Here is a 19,498-nt window from a genome sequence, read left to right on the forward strand (position 1 = left end):
GGATCTGAACCTGTGAACCTGGGCCACCGAAGCAGAGCACACCAAACTCAACCACTATGCCACGGAGCTGGCTGCATAATTTACTTATTTTTAATGTTAAAAAATTTTTAAATTGCAAATATATACAAAAGCAGAGTGAGCAATACAATAAACACCCACATAGCCAACACTCAGTTTCAACTATCTAGCACACACTTCTTTTTAAATAAATTTTTAATTTAGGAATAATTTTAGATTTACACAATGCTGCAAAGATGGTGCAGTTTCCCCCTAATGTTAACACCTTAAATAACTATGGTACATTTGTCAAAACTAAGATATTAATATTGGTACATTTAGACAATGCACAGTTAACTAAATTCCATGCTTTATTCAGATTTTACCATTTTCCCCATTAATGTCCTTTTCTTCTGTTCCAGAAGGACCTAAGGCTTCTACATATGAATTTTGGGGGGGGGGGGGCACAGACATTCAGTCTATAACAACGCATAAGAGAATTTTGGCCAATGAGATATCAGGAGAGTCTGGAAAAGATTATCCTTGCTGACAAGAAGAGAAACATATGCACAATCTCTGTTTTCACCTGCTTCTGGAGACTGCTAAGCAAGGATGTGATATTTGCAATGGCCACAGCCACTTGTGACCATGAGTGATAAAATTAGTAAAATGACAGAGAAGCCAAACTGAAACCATAACATCTTTGAGTTAAGGAATTGGTCAAGTCTGGAGCCGCCCAATCTCCGGACCATTTCTTTTAAGATATTAAATATTCCTTTTATTTAATCTATACTTAGTTGGGTTTTGTTACTTGTATTTAAGAGCAACCTAACTGGTTCACCCATTTTGCAGGGCTATTATATAAACTAAAAGAAATAATAGATAAATGTGCTTATTGCAAAGACTAGCACATAGCAGGCACTCGGTAAACAGAATTATGATGGTATTTCCTCACCTAAGATGCATTTTCCTCATTTTAAAATTTCTGAAATTTGGATTTATTCATGCCTTCAACTTCCCAAGTTCCTACCATATGCTAAGTAGTTGAATGCTCTTATCCTCTTGGATTAAGTGTTGGGGAGATAGACAGAAACAGGTTGTGAGAAGAGCTGTAAAGAAAATTAAAGCAAGGACAGGGTGGCAGAGAGTGATTTAAGACTGGAGGGGGCTCTTAGAAGGGGTTCTCTCTGCACAGAGACCACAAAGGAATGAAGGACCAAGTGGGGCAGAGTCCTGAAAAGGGAATAGATAGGCCATGGGGTGGGAATGATCAAGGCTGGTCCTGCAAGAGGGGAGGGAGTCTGTGGGGATGATGTCAGGGCTTTTGGGGTGCTGGCAATCTGTTGCTTCATCTGGTTGCAGGTTACATGGTGAGTCAGATTGTGAAAATTCAGTACACTTGCGATACGTGCACTTTTCTGTATGTGTCACACTAAAAACTTACAAAAACTTATGTGCACCTTAAAGCTAAGGGTGTCATGAATCTTCGTAATAGTTCTTCTATTTGCATTTTTATCACACCTACTGCAGTAGCCTGTTTTCACAGACACTTAATAAGGCATGACAGATGAAAATGTTTGCTCCACACTCATTGTACAAAAAACCTAAGAGATCTGTACCAATATTCTGTCAACTGTGGAACTATTTGTTTATTTGATTAGGGAAATAGCTATGATCTGAACTACACCTTTCTAAAGTAAATAATTGGCTGTTTCCTTGGGACTCTGTATCTCACGGAATGCATTCTTAATTCAGAACAGTGGTTCTCATCTATGGGAGATTTTGTGCACACATCCCCCTCCCCTACCTTGGGGCCACCTGCGATATTTTGCAAAGTCTGGAGACATTTTTGGGTGTCAAATCAGGGATGGAGGTGGGGATGGTGAGTGCTACTGGCATCTAGTGGGGAGAGACCAGAGATGCGGCTCAACATCCTACAATACACAGGACAGTGCCCCCCACTCCCCCAAAGCATTATCTGGCTCCAAATGGCAAAGTGCCAACATTGAGAAACCCTGATTTAGACCACATTTCTCTGATTGGAAGACACTGTAATAACTAGGGTGAAGAAGGTTGTACAAACTCCAGAGAACCATAGATTTCTGTAAATTTCCAAATTGGTAGGATATTGCAGGCAATATAAATGGAATAATTGACCCTGCCTTCTGTCCTCCATTCCCACTCCTTCCCACTTCCCTTTGAACATTTCCAGCTCTGTAAGTCTGAGTGACTTCCTGTGGGAATGTTGTAAAGGGTTTCAAGGATTGGAAGGATGGCTGGACAAGATGGCCATTATGGTTTCTCCTAACTATGAAATGTGGAACTCTTTTGTTTCCCCACAAGGAACTTTGTAACAGCGAAGTGTCATGTGTGACATGCCTTCAACGCTGAAGAGGAAAAGTACAAAAAAAAAAAAAGCTTCTGGTCTCTGTATTCAAAGCAGTAGCGTTTTTAGATGAATCAGAAAAATCCTTCAAAAGCTTTCCCAATTTACTAAAGTTAAATTTTTTTTTTTTAAATTTCTGCTGTTGGATCCTACGCATCTTGTAAAAACTGGCCTTCCTGGTAACTAGCAGGAAAATAATTCGTTCTGGCAGAGGCATGAGGGAAGGCCAGGCATCACTGCAAAATACAATCAATGTACTCTTTGTTCTCAAGGTTGGCACTTTTAGAAAAGGCTTCCTGTTCTGAAGTCACCTTGATGAGAGTAATAAGCAGAATCCAGTAGCCCGTATGAGTCACTGAATGACAGATCCTCCTGACTTGACAGGTTCTCAATCTGAAGCAGACGATCTTGAAATTTTCTTCTGTGCTTCTATGAGGCCCCGGTGAGGTGACCCCTTAAGGTTTAATATGTCAGACTAATAGATATCTTTTAAAGATGAGATGTAGAGGGATACAAAGTGGTTTAAAACAGTTTCAACTTTGAGGCATTATAATGGCTTATTATTTCCACTTAGCCAGAAAGAACTTTATACAGGAGGTCAGTGTGTGGTCAATGGATGATCTTTGGGACTCAAATAGAGATGACCTAGCACGTGCCTGCTGTTCTCTAAAGTCATACCCACCCTTGGACAAGCACAGAAACACCTGTGTTATTTGTTTTCCTTACCCACCCTTCCAACCAGGCAGAATGTTTTAAAATTCTTTGTTTCACCTTTGCACTGCACAGAAAGTAAAATCAGAAACTGTCCTGAGGGTCCCTGCCTTACCCCCAATCCATTCTTAAAGCATTTTCAGCTTTGGCTGAAATGATCTAAAGGGAATAAAATGAGATAAAGGCCATGTATGCCACTTATTTATTTCCTCTGAGCACACATCCTATTATTCTATTTGTATAGACAGAGCTGGAGGTCTGGTAGCCTCTGTACCTCCAAGAAGGTCTTGGCAAGACCTCTGTAATGGCAGAAACTTACATATTCAGAAGAGTTCAAGTGACCCAGTGCAGCAAGGGTGGATCAAGTGATTTTGCTGAGCTACTCTGATAACCTTTCATAGGTCAGATTTATGTTAGAATTTCACCTACCATACCCTTCTCTTCTTAATTTTCTATTTTTTGAGGGAGGAGGAGAGGTAGTCTTTATAAAATTTCTTTTTTTATAGCTAAACGTTATAACTTATTTAGAAAATCCCAACTTAAAAATCCAATTTATAAATGACCCATATGTAAGTATAACTCCTATAGCAGCCTTATTCAATAGCTAATTTATTTTTGTATTTTATTGAGGTAACTTTGGTTTATAACATTATATACATTTCAGGTACACACCTGTATATTTCAACTTCTGTACAGACTATATCGTGTTTACCACCAAGTCTAGTTGCCATACATCACCATACGCATACGCCCCTTTACTCCTCCCATCTCCCTTCCCCTCTGGTAGCCATCAATCTGTTCTCTGTATCTATGTGTTTGCTTATCTTCCACAGATGAGTGAAATCATACAGTATCTCCATCTGACTTATCTCACTTAGCCTAATACCGTCAAGGTCCATCCATGTTGTTGTAAATAACAAGATTTCATATTTTTTATGGCTGAGTAGTATACACACATTGTGTATGTGTGTGTGTGTGCATATACATATATCTATGTCTCCTTTATCTATTCATCTGCTGATGGGCACTTAGGTTGTTTCCATGTCTTCATTATTGTGAATAATGTTTTAACAGCTAATTTAAATATACAATTATATTTCTTTTCACAGTTGCTAATTAAAAAAACCAGAAACAAGAAAAGCAATATTTTGAACTTTAATTTTTCAACTCTGAATTTGAATTTTATATAGTAAAACTTACACACTTCAAGTCTGACTGCAATAAATTATACAATTTATCATAATCTTTTGCCTGTTCCTCATATGTTTAGGCTAATCTTAATGTAACAAATATGATTTTGGGTGAGTCATATTGAAGTTAGCTTCAAAGAGGAAGACAGTTTCCTTGAAAACATTTATTGACTCAAAGAATTTTAAAATACGGATTTAGCAATGCTGTGCTACACCTGAGTTGTCAGATAAAGCTGCGAACTTATTTCAGGTTAACTTTTGTGTAATCATGGACAGCTCCTATTTTTAACTTGGTATAGACAAACATAAGACCTATAAAAATCAATATTACTTTTCTTAGTGTCAATTTCTTTGGCCCAAAAAACATTTTTTTTAAAGTCAGAGTCACTAACAAATAGCTAAAACTAGGCTTGATATATTTAATCATCTTTCTAGTCCCAATTGGTTTCTAATCGGGATGTTAACAGTGGCGCTCAAACTTGAGCGGCGTCAGAATCATCTTGCTCGAACACAGACTTCTGGGCCCCACCCGAAGGCTGTTTCTGATTCCGTGGATCTGTGGTGGGGTGCAAGAATCTGTATTCTAACAAGTTTCCTGGTAATGCTGATGCTGCTGGTCTGGGGATCACACTTTTGAAAAAAACCACAGAGGAGAAAGGAAAAGAGGAGAGAGCCTGGCTAACTCATAGACTGGATAACGAGCCCTTAATTACAGAGATGTGTGAAACAACAGACCCCAACTGAGGAAATTCAGTAGATTTCCCACTTTACAAGTCCTCATTAACTACAAGGATTACTTTAAATAGTGTTTTCTTCTGGTTTACACCTCTTCTTCTAGCTTAAGTTTTACTAACCTTGCGCATTTGCTATTTTTGAAATATTTTACCATTTTATTGGTATGTGTTTTCTATACCCGCTAGAAATGCTTTTGGAATCAGGAAAAATATACGTAAATCTGTATAATATACCTTACATAATTCTATAGACAAATATGATGTGCTGCCACCTTATTGCTGCAATATATTTCTGAAAATTACATTGAAAAACAGAATGAAGAAAACCAGATGTTTCCCCCCAGAAGTTTAAGGAAATCAAGAGCCTCAGACTGTCCTTTTTCACCATTAGATGGCACTGGTCTGTCAGCAAGGCAAACTTGAGGAACTACCAGAAATGCACCAACAACTGACTTTAAGGCCCAAAGTGGAAAACAGGTATTTTCAACTGGCTTCAAATAGCGGGCTGGCAAAATTGAAAACAGTGAAAATCAATGGCTTTTCAAAAGTTGTATGAATACTTTTGCAAGACTATCATCTGTGAAACTAGACATCTTAATTTACATTCTTTTCCTTTTTTTCCTTTCTAGAATGATTCTAACTTGTAATGAGACTAAACCAATTATCTCGTCCAGAAGTTCAGGCCTTACTGATGACTAACTGTAGAAAACTGCTGCAAAGGAGGTGACGGTGATGCCCTTGGAGTGACAAGAAGCCTATGGTCGGGGGACTTGAGTTCTATCTGGCTTTGCCCATTAATAACATTCGCTAGATCCAGTGACTGGCACACAGTGGATGCTCAAAAAAATGTCAAGTTCTCTTCCCTACACCCAATTTCCCCCACGGTAAACTCCAAAGACAGCACCTGCCAGAACATGGAGACTGAGGGCAAAGAACAAGAAGTTGTGCACCGTGGCATGTAGACTACGTGACGGTGGCAAGTAGAAAATAAGGACACACATTTGTACCAAGGATCTTCACTGATCCTATAAGGAGTGGGAGCCATTGACAGCTTCTGGTTAGGGATACTAGGACACCAGAGCCTCAGAAAGATTTTTTGGCAGTACTGTGCAAGATGAAAGGCAGGAGGCAGTCTGAAGATTAAAGATGCAATGAGGACAGGCAATAGGGTAATGGTACTGGGATGGATGGATGGAGGCAAGTCTTTATGGGGACACTAGTACGTGCAATGCCCTGTGTGTGGAAGATAGGGGAATGGGTCAGAGGGTACCAAAATTTTAAGTCTGAGTGGCTAGAAGGATGCGATTCTCAGGGCACAGATTGTAGAAATGTTAAGCTCAGGTCCTGGGGGAATCCTTTGAGGAGGCAGGAGAGATAACAGACAATAGAGAATAGGGCACTGTGTTACACACACACTATCCTAAGGGCAGCACCCTCTCAGCCACTGCTGTGCCACCCACTCTCACCTCCCTTGCCTCCCATCCATATCTGTCTCCTGGTGATGTGTGTACAGCATATCCCTCTACTGTGCTGGGTCAGAAAAGGAGGTGAGAACCACTGTAGCTTCCTAGAGGTGAAAGGACCCCTATTAGAGCAGTGAGGAAGCAATGGAAGGAGATATTTGAAAGAAGAGACGACTGATAGTGTTAAGATGATGACTGACCTAGGCCCCTTGCCCAATTTCTCCATGAGCACTTTCTGGGTCTGAGAGTGGATCTCTAAGATGAGGTGGTGGGTAGGGACCATTCATTTTAATTTTATTTTCTGTTCGTTTGCACCGTAGGGAACTTGAAAAAGTAGTGGGATGGAGGTATTTTAGAACAGGGGAAATCTGAGTTCTCCTCATCTTTTCTCATTTCCATCCAAATCTGTCCTCTCATTCCCCAGTCAGCCTGGCAGCACCTGCTTGACTGATGACACTAATTCCCATGAAGGTGGGACTTTGACGTAAGACCTAAAAAAGCATTTGGCACAGAGTAGGTGCTCAATAATATTTGTTGATTGAACGAATGTACCAAGGCTTAACCAATCCGGAGAGATATTTGCATTTTAAAAAGAGGACAGAGATAAGTAAGTTGAAGTCCTCATTAGAACCTCTCACTGATCACCATTCTCACTGGGGGTGCTATTGGCATTTCCAGTATGAAAAAATCTTCATGAGTAGCCAATTCTTGTAAGTTCTGCAGATTGCTGGATGTTTAGCATCCCTGGATTTGGAGTACCAAACACCAATAGCATCCCAGGCCTTGTGACAACCAAAATGCCCCTTGCACACCCCTGCCTCCCAACACTTCCTCAAGAACCCCTGCTCCCAAAGCAACCCTGCCAGGCTGCACCCTCCCTCCAATGTACTCTCTGGGCTTTTCTGCCTGTCTTTGACCACAATGCCCCAAGTTCTGGAACCCCTCCTTTTTTTGAAATAATGAGGCAAAACTGTACCCAATCAGTCAACTACCATCTCTTCTTTCTCGATGCTTTCCTGACCAACTCAACCAAAACTCATCTTTTCATTTTCTTAATGATTTGAACACCTCCCTAACACCACTCCCTTGTCAATTAGCCTTTTCTGGCTTCCCTTGGTATCAAGAAGGCTACATTAATCTTTCTGCATGTTGTTCTGCCTTATAGTCTATGTTCCAGTTACAATGAACTCTTTCAGTTCTTCCAAGTAACCATGCACCCTGTCTTCAGGCCTTTGCATATGCTCTTTTCTCTACCCAGAACATTCTTCTCCCTCCTTCTCGTTGTATCATCTCACTAATTTATAATTATTCTCAGATCTTGGCTGGGATGCTCAGTGCTAGAGCTCCTTCTGTAGGCTTCACGATACTATGTGTTCTGTTATCATTCCTCTTCTTACCATGAGCCATTTGGAAATTAGCTATTTATTTGTTTACTAGACTGTAAGCACCATGAGGATAACACATGTCTGGCTTTTTTGTGGTTTCCCAAAGTCTAGCACATTGCCTAGAATCGAGAAGGGAGTCACTAAATAGTGGTCATACGTGGTTAGTTTCTACAGTTTCCTTTCTTGTGGGCATTACTCATCTTACCATTAGACTATGGTATAAATCCTGTTGTTCCCACCTCCTTCACCCTAATCACCAAGTTTGCATACGATAAAAATCTCAATACATTTTTTTAATAATATGAAATAAACAAAAATAATGCGATGTCATATGTGGTATACATCTGATACTCTAATATAAACTTAACAGAGAAAACCACCTTTCATCATACATGGACTGTATGTTTGAAAAGTGTTTTCACCTGCTAAAATCAGTGGCACATTGAAAGATAGAAAAAAAAGCTGTGATCTGTGATTAAGAAATGCTCAAATTGTTCTAAAGCTCATTTATGATTTCAATTAAGTTTTCTGAATTTTACTACAATTTGGCAGTTTAAAGAATACCAATGCCTATTCTATGAGTAATTTTTTCCCATATAAATATTCGTATGCTTCATTCATGAATGAACTATTTTGCAAAATTTAGACTGGTAATTCTCACTCTTATACTTGTCTGATAATTAGACTAATTGAGACGTTTTTGTCAATACATATTTCTGGACCTCAGCCTTGGGATTTTAATTTAGCTCATAAGGTATTTCTAATGATTAGGGAGAATTCAGACCAAATGAATGCTCATATCTTTTCATAAAGTACTTTCCCCTAAGTTTATAATCAAAGAAACTTCTGTTAAGAGCTGTCATTTTCCCATTACCTATTAAATTTTAGAAAGAAAAACAAATGTGAAATCATACATTTCTAAAGTCCCAAATATGATAACTGATTATTCTTATAGGCTTCAATATTTCCAATCTAATTTATACTTAAATTTATTCTAAAATCTGTTATCCAGTTGCATATTAGAACATTAGGCAAAACTCCAACGTTATTGACAATTTATAGATAGTTGAACACACTTGCTATGGGTTGAAGTGTGTCTCTCCAAAGAAGATACGTTCAAGTCCTAACCCCTAGTACCTCAGAATGTGACCTTATTTGGAAACAGGTCTTTGCAGATTTAACCAAGTTCAGGTCCTAGTGTGAGCCCTAATCCAATATGACTAGCGTCTTTATAACCAGGGTAAGTTTGGAGAGATTCAGATAGGCGCAGAGGGAAGAGGATATGAAGAGACATAGGAAGAAGGCCATGTGAAGACAGAGGACTGGAGTGATCCATCTACAAGGCAAGGAATGCCAGAGATTGCAGGCAAACCACCAAACGCTAAAAAGATGCAAGGAAGGAAACTGACAGGTTTCAGAGGGAGTGTGGCCCTGCCAACACCTTGATTTCAGACTTTTTGCATCTAGAACTGGGAGACAATATATTTTTGCTGTTTGAAGCCACCCAGTGTTTGGTACTTTGTTACAGCAGCCCTAAGAAACGAATACACTAATAGGTATGACTGTCCACAGTACAATTTGCTATCACTGAATCCTTAAAATGTAGCTTGATTTTAAAGGACAAGCTTAATTAGTCAAAGGTAAAATTGAGGGAACCACCAGAAAATTCCTCCCTCAAGTGCTCTCTTTAGTAGTCTGGTGAAGCCTATGGACCCCTTCTCAGAATAATGTTTTTAAAGTTATAAAATAAAAAACATCACATTATGAATGAACTCAATATTGAAATAGTTATCACAATTTTTTAAAAAACACCAATCTGTGATGCAATATCATGCACCTTGTTATCAACGTATTGAACAATAAGATCTAGTAGAAAGCATATTAGTGATAAGACTAAATGGTGTCTTGAGCTAACTGTTGCATGATATGAAAGTATGTGTGACTTCTACTGTGACAAAGTCACAGGTACTGCTAATGCTATTGCAGTCTTTTCTACACTCATAATTTAAAGAAATGCTAAATTGCAGTTAGAGATTTGTGAAAATAGATATGTAATTTGTACCCAGCCATGTCTAAGGACCCTCTGAATTCTATCTATGGACCATTTGGGAGTTGGTGGATCCCCGGTAAAGAACTCTTGATGAGGAAAGATTCTCTGGCTTTCTTCACAAATTTGTCTCTATTTTCCATTTTGATAGAGTTGGGCTAAATGACTGTGCGATAGCTATGTGGGTACCACTCAACACCTCTCTGGTGTGTCTCCCTGAAGTGCAGAGGAAAGCTAAAGACCACATATCACAGACTCCCTTGCAGCTAAGTTTCTGCATGTGAGTTAGGTTCAACCAATCAGCATTTACATGAGATCTGAAAGGAAGCAGAGCAGAAGCTATGTGTCTGCTGTTCTTGCTGGCAAGCATAGATGTGGCTAGAGTTGGTTTTCTGCAGTAAGCTTATTATGGCTCTAGTGTCCATCACTATATTCATGAGCACCAATTCAATAGGATGGTATGCCTCCTAGCAAATGTGACATGATTCTGGAGCTGGCAGCAAAAGTAGCAGCCTAACTGCTGCAGTTTCCACCTTGTGGGAGTGGCAGTGTTAGTTCCTGATTACAGGTGAGGCAGCAGTTCTCTAAGTGCTTGGGTTCTGCTGTGTGGCTTTGAAGTCATTACCGAGAGCTCAAACTGGGTCTGTTTCCTCAACCCTTCCGGCACTCATGCAATTAACTTGATGTCCTGAAATAAATCTCTTCTTGCTTTAACTAGCTAGGGTGAATTATGCTATCTGCAAGTGAACTCTGACCCATAACTACTACAATTTATACTCCCTTCTATAAAAGACTTATTTCCTGAAGAACTACTTCTAACAGACGCTTTTTATTTTTTACTGAAGACTACTCTTCAAACACATTGGGGGACAAAATGTTGAAGTGCCTGCTGTTCTCTGATCAAAAATAAACATATTCAAATTTTTATCACAAAAAGCATAATAGAAAATACAAAGAGTAGTCCAAGAATCTGTTTCAGTTCAGTTATAATCACTTTTTAAAGGAACAATTATTATCCAAAAAATTAAAATTATTTAATTGCTAAAGTAAAAAAATGCCTGATTTATTTACCTATTTCTCTGTAAATGTACTTGAATTGGCTTCCTTGTTATGTCATTTGCGGGGAAAGTTAATTTATTTTCTTATATGGAAGGAATTTAATATTTAATCCTCAAAGGGAGCCGGGTGCCAGGTCAGCTTGGTATTCTCCTTAGCCAGGGAGCAGCCAGAGGAGAGCAGCAGTTGCTCTGTTATTCTGGAGCCAAAAGCAAAACCCAAAATTACGTCTTAAAAAAGTTTTATTAACAAAATGAACCTGAATTGAAAAATTCCCTCAATGACTTGGGCAAAATGAAATGGATAAATAGAGCATGAAAATAAACTGGTGTGCCAAAGGTCCTAATTAGCATGCTATCAAGGGAAAGTTCACTTAAAGCCACAGATTCAAGTAGTCATGTTTTTTCCGGTTTTATATATAAATAAAATCTCTTCATCGAACCCACTTAGCAAAGCCATATAAACCAGATACATTGGTTATGCGTAATTCCTTTTCCTTTAACAAACAGAACGCAAATATACTTTAAATTCCAAGTGGAGCATAGAAATGAAGCATAAGAAAAGGAGATCCAGAGACTGAACATTGTTTTCTAGGGGCTGAAGCCCTTTTCTTTAAGAATAACCTCTGAAAACCCCATTTGACTGTGGCTCTACACTTTGATTTCCTGTAACCTCTTAAAGTGAAAAAATCTTAAAACTATTACATATGTTCATTATCTTTAATACTAGGAAACTGTTTTAAAACACCAACTTTGTGAGTTTTAAGTCAAAACTATCTGTGTGTGTGTGGGGGGGTGATTTTAATAGTAACAAAAAAAAATTAAACTTTGTAAAATGCATTTTTTTGAAAACCCATTGTTACTGTCTAAGTAAGAATGCAGGTATTTCCTGGTTTCCGCGGTTCACGGACCGGGCCCGGGGGCTGGGGCACCTGGGGCACCGCTGAGAACCTGAGCGCGCTCGGGAGCAGGCAGGGCTGTTGCCTCTCCTGCCTCCATGTTGCCCGTGGGAGAGACTCCGAACAAAGCGGCGATCGCCAGGAAAGGGGTGCCCCGCTGCAGGGCTCACGACACCCACGGATCACAGTGAGAAAAGGGCGCTCGGGGGTGGCGGCGAGAACCCCGGGCGGCTGGCAGCTTCCAGGGGCGCGCTCTGCTCCGGCTCCGCGCCGCCGCCGCCGCCTGCCCGGCGCTCTCCCCTCGGGGCACAAAGAGGGAGCGCGGCCGGCCGTGCGGGCGCCGTTCAGGCGGAAGCGGGCAGGTCGGGGCGAACCCCGCGCCCGCGCTGCCCTGCTGGCCCGGGGCGCCGCGCCTCGGCTCGCGGCTCCGCACTTACCAGCACAAGCAGCAGGCAGGCCTCCGCGCGCCGCGCCATCGCGCCCTCGCCTCGGGCGCCTCGCACCGCTCCGTCCGCGGCGCCGGCTCCCCGCGCTCCCCCGCGCGCGCTCGGCTCCTCCCGCGCCCCCGCCCCGGGCCGCCTCCCCGCGGCGGCCGCGCCGCCCTGCCCCGAGGCGTGCCACCAGGTGTGGCCGCCGCCGAAAACGGCCCCCGGAGCCCGGCCGAGCCTCATCCCGCCGCGTGGGGATGCCGCGGAGGAGGGAGGCGCGTGGGGCACGGCCGCCCCCCGATCCACGCGCACCTGGCACCGTGACGTCCCAAGCTTTGGGACTTGGGTGGCAGGCCCCGCCCCGCCGTCCTCTCTTTCCCGATCCCCTCCTCCCAGGAGAGGGGCGGGAGGAGGGAGCTCTAGGCCACACGGCCCCGGGGCAAACTGAGCTCTCTGCAGCCAGGCCTTGCGGAGTTCAGCCGGCCCGGCCCCCGGGCCGCCTGGAGGTCTCGCGCTAGGTGACTACGCGCCGGAGCCAGAGCGCAGGAGGCGCGGAGAGGAGAGACAGGACGCGGGGAGCCGGGGGTCTGGAGCAGGATTTCAGGTGACTGTCTCTGTAAAGGCTTCTCACCTCGTCCCCACGGCCCCTTCACTGCTTCCAACAGGTTTGCAGCTTATCTGGCTCAGGGAGAAACAGTTATTAGAAGAATCACAGATGATCCAAAAGGACAATTGTCCAAGACTCGCCCCGTTAGTTACTAGCTGTGTGATCTGGACAACCTCTCTGTGCCTCAGTTTCCAGATCTGTCAAATGGGATTAATGGCGCCCAATACGTAGGGATGTTGTGAAGATTAAATGAGAAAATCCATGTGAAGCGTTCTGCAGTGTCTAGCACATAGGGTTTAATAAGTGGTAGTTGTTACAACCAGTATAATTATTATTACAAGTGTAAATGTTAAATCGAACTCTTCTTGAAAAAGGGAAACACTAGAATCAGCCCCACAGTAGGAAGCTTCTAAGAAAGATTAACTATCGATGTTGAAGTATTGGGAGAGCCTATGAAAGAATAAAGGTTTGACTTGCTACTAGAAAGAGAAGTTTGGCATTACATTTGGCCAAAATAGCAGAGTTCCTTCTGTGGTCAAAAGTGCCTTCCTCTCCCTCCCCCTGTACCTCCCTCCCCAGTTCTGATCTTGCCGCTTTTCCAGATCCAGTACAACTGCCATCTCCTTGGACCCTTTCTTCCCCAGACACCATGGATCACTCCTTCTTTGAGCTGAGAGAACCACATTCTCCTCTATTTGTTTGGGGCTTAATTGCTGAGTACTTTCTCATAGTGTTATTTGAGTGTCAGTGGTTAAGTTAGCTGAGGACCGTCTAGGAAGACTGTCTGCTTAGATTACCACCGTTTCCAGGCTAAGTACCAGGGGAGACTCAGTAAACACTGGTTATGCAGTTGAATCAGGAGGAAGGTATGTCTTCTAGTGTCCACTCCTTTCTCTTGAGTTGGACATGTATGGTAGTACACCTTGGGGATAGTTCTCATTCCCTGTCACACCGGGCAAACTAGTTAAACAAGGCGGGATTTACCAAAACACTTTGGAAATCATTCCTGGAAACCATATATAAGTCCTACCTAAAATTAGTGCTCTTGCAACTGGGTCCTATAGGCAAGTATTTATGCCTCATTATCAAGATTTTAGTTTCTATTTCATAATGAAGATAACTCTGGCTTCTAGAATGAGAAATAGCTAACGCAAATTTTATTTCCATTGAATTATTCAGTCTCCCTTGGAGGCTGTCAAAGTCAGTCTGGGATAGTATTCCACTATAAGACATTTATTCCAGGGCTTTGAGAGAAGCTGTCGAACCACGCACTATCCAATGCCATAGTAGGTCATTCTTGAGTTAGTTTCTCTTTGAAAATACTGTGATTCACTGAGTTGAAGGGACTTGTTAAAAGTCAGAGGATACACAGCTAGTTTTCTAGCTTCTGACTTCTTTCTGCTGGCCTGAGAACAAATCTGTTTCATAAATATCTGTGCATGAGAACAAATGGCATTACCAATGAAGCACTGAGTACTTTAAAATAAATCGAAGTGTAACAAGATGTGAAAGATTTAATTTACGGATTTTTCCCCCTAAATTAGTTGAACATTATGGTAAGTGTACTTTTCTTAAGACATGTACTTATAATGCATGAGTTCAAAATATACTTTGTGCAAATAATTACGCTTTAACGTCTAGGTTTGTCTGTGTTCAAACGTCTATATTCAAAATACCTACCTGAGTTATGTTTCCCAGAATACTTTGCCTCACACATACACGCAGGTGAAAATATGCTTCAGGTGATTAGGTTATTAGAATCATCTCTTAATATTATCTGAAACATAAACATTTTGTAAAAAAGAAAGGCTTCCCAAAGACCAACAAAAATTCATGTGTACTTTTTCTTCTGTCACCACCTCCTTACTCCCAATACATTCCATCATTAAAGATCCGTTTATAAATTGACAGTTCTTGATTCATGGTTTGATCAATGGCTGACCCTTTAATTCCACTGAAAATCCCAACGAGTATGTGTGTTAGAATTAATGTCAAAAAGGTGAGAGCTAAATCAGGTTGCTGTCCTACGAAATGCCTTAGAAGCAAGTCACAGAAATATGTGGCCATTACAATACAACAAATGATTATTGTGGTCAAGAGGCTTACTCATAGAATGTCAATTAATGGTGTGTGGACACAGGAAAAATAAATAGCTCTAGGAAATGTGAGAAGGGCAGTAAGAAAAGGAATCTGCATCCTGGTTTAGCTCCACTCATTTATTCCTTCATTTATTCAACATTTAGTTTGTCCCTGTTCAGCAAATGTTTAATTTGCGTTTTATTGAGGATGCAAAGATAAATGTGTTCTTTCATCTAAAGATCCAAAAATAGATACTTATGAAATAATATAGCTACTTATAAACTATGATCAATGCCGTGGTAGGACTGCACTGCGAGCAGCGAAGAGCGGCCCTAACTTACACTTTGGACCATGACATTAGAGAAGGTTTCTTGGGAGTGAGTGCGGGTGGGGGGGTTCTTAAAGGATGAATAGTTGTGGAGGAGACATTGAACCTACCTGGACAGAGTAACTCAAAGCATAGGCGCTGTTGGTGAAGAGTCAGGGCCTTCAGATTTATCTGTGAAGAAAGCATTCTTTCATCACATTGATACAAACATGGAAGTCAGAAGTAAAAACTTTTTTGTGTGTGTGTAAAACTGAATTTGAGATATTAGAGCAATATCCAATTAGAGAATGTCTAGCAAGTGGTTTGAAATGAGAAGGAAAACACAGCTGCAGGTAGATTTCTGAGTAGCAACAGTCACCTAATTGTCTATCTTTCTGGCTGTTGTTTCTCAGCCCATTTCTTACTCTCTGCCTACATGTTAAATGCTTTTGCTTTTTGAATTCTTTCCTTTCCTTCTTTTCTCCTTCTTAGCATGATTTTGTAGCCACTCCCATTGTGCTAATCCGTCACACCTTTCTCTCCTAAGCTTCAAACATGGGACATTACCATTTGGATGTTTCACAGGGACCTCAAACTACCATAATAATTTTGTAGGCATATCAAACTCAGCATACTGATAAAAAAGATTTCCCCATCCCTCTACACCTCTCCAGCTCAAGCCTTCTGCTGCTTCGTATGCCTTGTCAACTTGGCCACCCAAACCAGGAAGCTGAGGGTCCTCCTCAATTCTCCTTTTCCCGTACTCTCCCCATCCAGTTATTTACCTTTCCCTGCATTCTCTGTGGCCCTGTTCAAAATGATTCATCCAACATGCATAGCAGCATTCACATCATGGTTTGTGGTTATTTTATTCATGTCTGCTCCTCCACCCATTCCTCTTTCCCAAGCTTGTTACATCTTTGAGACCAGAGGCCCTATCATATTCATAGCGGGCCTAGCCCCTCGTATCCAGCATATATTAGATGATTAATAGAGTTGTTGAATCAAGCTTGCATAATGGAATTATATGTGAAAAAGGAGTATTGTAAAGGAAGGTGTTTGAAATATTCATTGTGGATGAGTTAATAGTGGATCTGGTCAAAGAATGTTGGTCTGGGATTGTATGTGTGTGTGCCATGCACGTGTGTCCATGCGTGCACACACACACACGTGTATGTGTTGGTTTGTGTATGTATGTTTTCCCCAACAACACTGTAGCCCAGGAGCAGCAGAACAGCAGATAGTGAGTGTAAGTCAGGGTTACAGAGGGGCCTGGCTGATAGTTAAGAGGTATAAGTGGCCCAGATATACATGGAGTTGAGTGTGGCAGGAAGGCGATGGACAAGGTGAAGCTGGAGGAGTTCACGGGTCAGTTGAGAAGAGAGTGTATTACATTAGATGTGGAGAAATGGGAGAGGATTGCCCTTCTCCTTAATCCTGGAGACGGAGCCATGGCCCTTTTCCACAGAAGCCAAGGCACGAGTCACATCACAGTCACCAGGTGTCAGGATGTTGAGGGTCTCATGGACTTTCTAGTTAGATGGACCAAGAGCCGCCTCCACCTTAGGCAGTAAGAGAGGAGCAGTGGCCAGTTTAGGAGTGGGGGACGCCCTCTAATACCAGAGTGGGGAAACCTTTGTTGCTTTTCTGAGCTAGAACTTGCAGAGTAATAATGAAAGCCTAGCCGACTGCACGCCTATGTGTCTGCATATGGTCTAGTACAGAGAGGCCAGCACATCCTTAGTGAACGGTCATTCTACTTTGGGGGCAGCAACAGTCAGCCCTGAGAGTACAGTCACAGACGCCAACACCTCGAAAGAGTGAGAAAGCCCATGGAGTGAGTCACAGTCTAAAATGAGCTGTAGCCACAGGCTTCTCCTTGTGAGTCAATATATGAGGACTGGTTACTCGGATGCAAAGTCCCTGAACCAAAATGGCTTAAGGAAATTGTCAGCATTGTCCACGGGGCAGAGGAGAATTAGGGGAAGACACTACAATTGCAAAATAGGATGTGGCTCAGCAGAGAAAACGAGAGTCTATTCTTGGGTCTAAGTAAAGTTCTGAACACTTCTTAAGAGACTTTTTTTCAAAATAAATCCTACTAGTTTTAAGTTATCTTAATGTGATAAGACTATAATAATGCTGGATTGAGGTGTGTACAAGGCAACAGTTGTCTGGGAAACCTCAGCAAGGCCTTGGTGTCCCATCACAGTGCCTCTCCCTCTTACTGACTAATGTCTGGAATCCTTGAGCTGAAGGCTCCCTTTATGTTACTTGCCCGTTACTGGGAGGGTGACATGTTAATCTCTTATCAGTTGTTTACCTGATAGCCTGATACCACAGGTACACCAGAATGCTCCACCTCAGAGCCTTTGCACTCTCTGTTCCTTTTCCCTGGAAGGTTCTCCTCCAGACACGTGCAAGATTTACTCTCTCACTCTTCACTTTTTTCCCCCTCAGGTATTACCTTATCAGTGAGGTCTTCCCTGACCACCTACTTAAAAATTATAAATACTCCCACCCCCGGAGCTCCCCATCCTCCTTTCCTGCTTCATTTTTCTTCTTGACACATCACAATCTCAAAGACTGTGCATTTACTTACTTATTTGTTGCCATTTGCTAGAGTGTGGACTTCATGAAGGCTGGCTTTTTTCTCTGTGAACTGCTATGTATCCAACACCTAAAACAGTGCCTGACCCAGTGTAGGTCTTCAGTAAATATTAGTTGAATATATGAGTGAATGAATACGAGAATACATTTTCAAGGTTATTTTGGAGGATAGGGTGTGTGCGTGTGTAAAATGAGGGTAAAAGGGAAAAAAGCAAGAGAACATTACATTCCTGGAAGGATGTGAGTAAATGTCACCAAACTGAGGTGAGGGTTTGCTGGGAGGCCTGGCTCACTGTGGACAAAATCCCCGACCTCACAATTTTATCAAGGATGAGCCTTGCTAGGACTGCTTGAACAGCGTGAAGTTGGAGAAGTTCAGAGGCCAGTGGAGAACATTTCTGTGTTCTTCCTCTCCCTTCCTTACAGGAGAACGAAACGCAAAACCATAAACAATATGGAAAATTGCTCTTCCCTCTAGAGATGAACAAAGAAAGCATTCATTACAGGCATGTGACACTTGGGAATGTTGATTTTATCTACTCAACTACGTTTTCTGAAAAAAAAAATCCAGAATAAGTCTTTGGCTTTGGTTTCACTCTAGGATTTGTTTATGGGAATTCTTGGAAAGATAAGGGAAATCAGTGGCTGGGGAGAGAGGAGGAGAGTGTTCGGTTGCTAACAGCAGCCTTGTGCAGGAATCCCTCAACTGCGTGATAGGACCTGCAGTGCTTATGGGCAGGCCCAGGACTGTTTACCGAGAACGCAGACAGAAACCATCACGCTGACCCAACGTGACTAATGAGCCCAGGGAGATAAACAGAAAAAAGCCCTCAGAAGACTGAAAAGAATACTGGTTTCTTGGCAGTTACTTGATTCATTTGCACGTAGACAAGTGATATTCTTACATATAACGAAAAAATCAAATAGAAGCAATGCAATAGCTTTGGAGAGCAAACGTGGGAGTAATATGTTGCCTAAGATCTTTTCAAAATGATCCATAATGATGATTATAAATACTTTGGTAGAAAGAAGGAGGATCTCAAAAAGAAATAGCAATTTTCCTTTTTTAAAACAATAAGGATTCAAAGAAATGAAATTATTCATTATAATTTACTTTTAAAATTAATCTTGTTGGTGATGGTTTTTTATTTCAGTACCATAGCAGTAGATGTAGTAATTTGTTAACGATTGAGTTCTGAAATTTGTGAATGATTTGCTCGTTAAAATGGTTAGAGCACATTTCAAGTTATTCAATAATGATGTTACTTACTTGCATTTTGACATCCCCCGCTGGTGGAGAAAGAGGATTGATTCCAGCTGGGAAGGAGAACGGAGCCTCAGTGTGAATCTGTCTGTTGGAGGGCGCGGGCTTGTGAATGGCATCTGTCACACGCGTCCTGCAGAAAAAATATTGGGAGCCACTACTCTGAAGCACACACTTGCATGAGCTATGCTGACCAAAAAGTTAGAACGTTATTATTCTTGAATTCCAAATTAGATATTACCAATGGCAAATTATTTCTATGTAGTAATTTTACTTTTGTAACAAAAGTAATTGAAAATCTCTTAGTATGATAAATAATAATTTAATTAACTCAGT

At 41.6% G+C, this 19,498-nt stretch overlaps 2 protein-coding genes and 1 long non-coding RNA gene across 9 annotated transcripts in view; 1 reads left to right on the forward strand and 2 right to left on the reverse strand.

The window, feature by feature from the left end:
• The window catches only part of DSG2 (desmoglein 2), a 47,942-nt gene extending 35,129 nt beyond the window's left edge, over positions 1-12,813 (reverse strand). Inside the window, exon 1 of one of the 2 annotated variants that reach the window (XM_014845358.3) lies at positions 12,305-12,813. In XM_014845358.3, coding sequence (XP_014700844.3) covers positions 12,305-12,538 — 234 coding nt within the window. In that variant the 5' untranslated portion in view covers positions 12,539-12,813. Of the gene's footprint in view, positions 1-10,984; positions 11,091-12,304 lie in introns of those variants that run through there. The other variant, XM_070513260.1, reaches the window with a different exon arrangement.
• DSC1 (desmocollin 1) overlaps positions 11,889-19,498 on the forward strand; it is a 345,309-nt gene continuing 337,699 nt past the window's right edge. For 3 of the 5 annotated variants that reach the window (XM_070513263.1, XM_070513267.1, XM_070513261.1), the window contains exon 1: positions 12,721-12,899. The gene's annotated coding sequence lies outside the window, so the exon portion shown is untranslated. Of the gene's footprint in view, positions 12,055-12,716; positions 12,900-19,498 lie in introns of those variants that run through there. The other 2 variants (XM_070513265.1, XM_070513264.1) reach the window with 2 other exon arrangements.
• Positions 12,839-19,301, reverse strand: LOC139045662 (uncharacterized). Of its 2 annotated transcripts, XR_011504481.1 has the most exons (4): positions 19,169-19,301; positions 15,420-15,480; positions 14,583-14,679; positions 12,839-12,973 (listed from the first exon to the last, which is right to left on the reverse strand). It is a non-coding gene; the product is annotated as an uncharacterized lncRNA (long non-coding RNA). The 2 variants fall into 2 exon arrangements; XR_011504480.1 differs by lacking the exon at positions 19,169-19,301 and having other exon boundaries at positions 15,420-15,551.

This window comes from Equus asinus, chromosome 7, assembly GCF_041296235.1.
Source record: "Equus asinus isolate D_3611 breed Donkey chromosome 7, EquAss-T2T_v2, whole genome shotgun sequence".
Taxonomy (NCBI): Eukaryota; Metazoa; Chordata; class Mammalia; order Perissodactyla; family Equidae; genus Equus; species Equus asinus.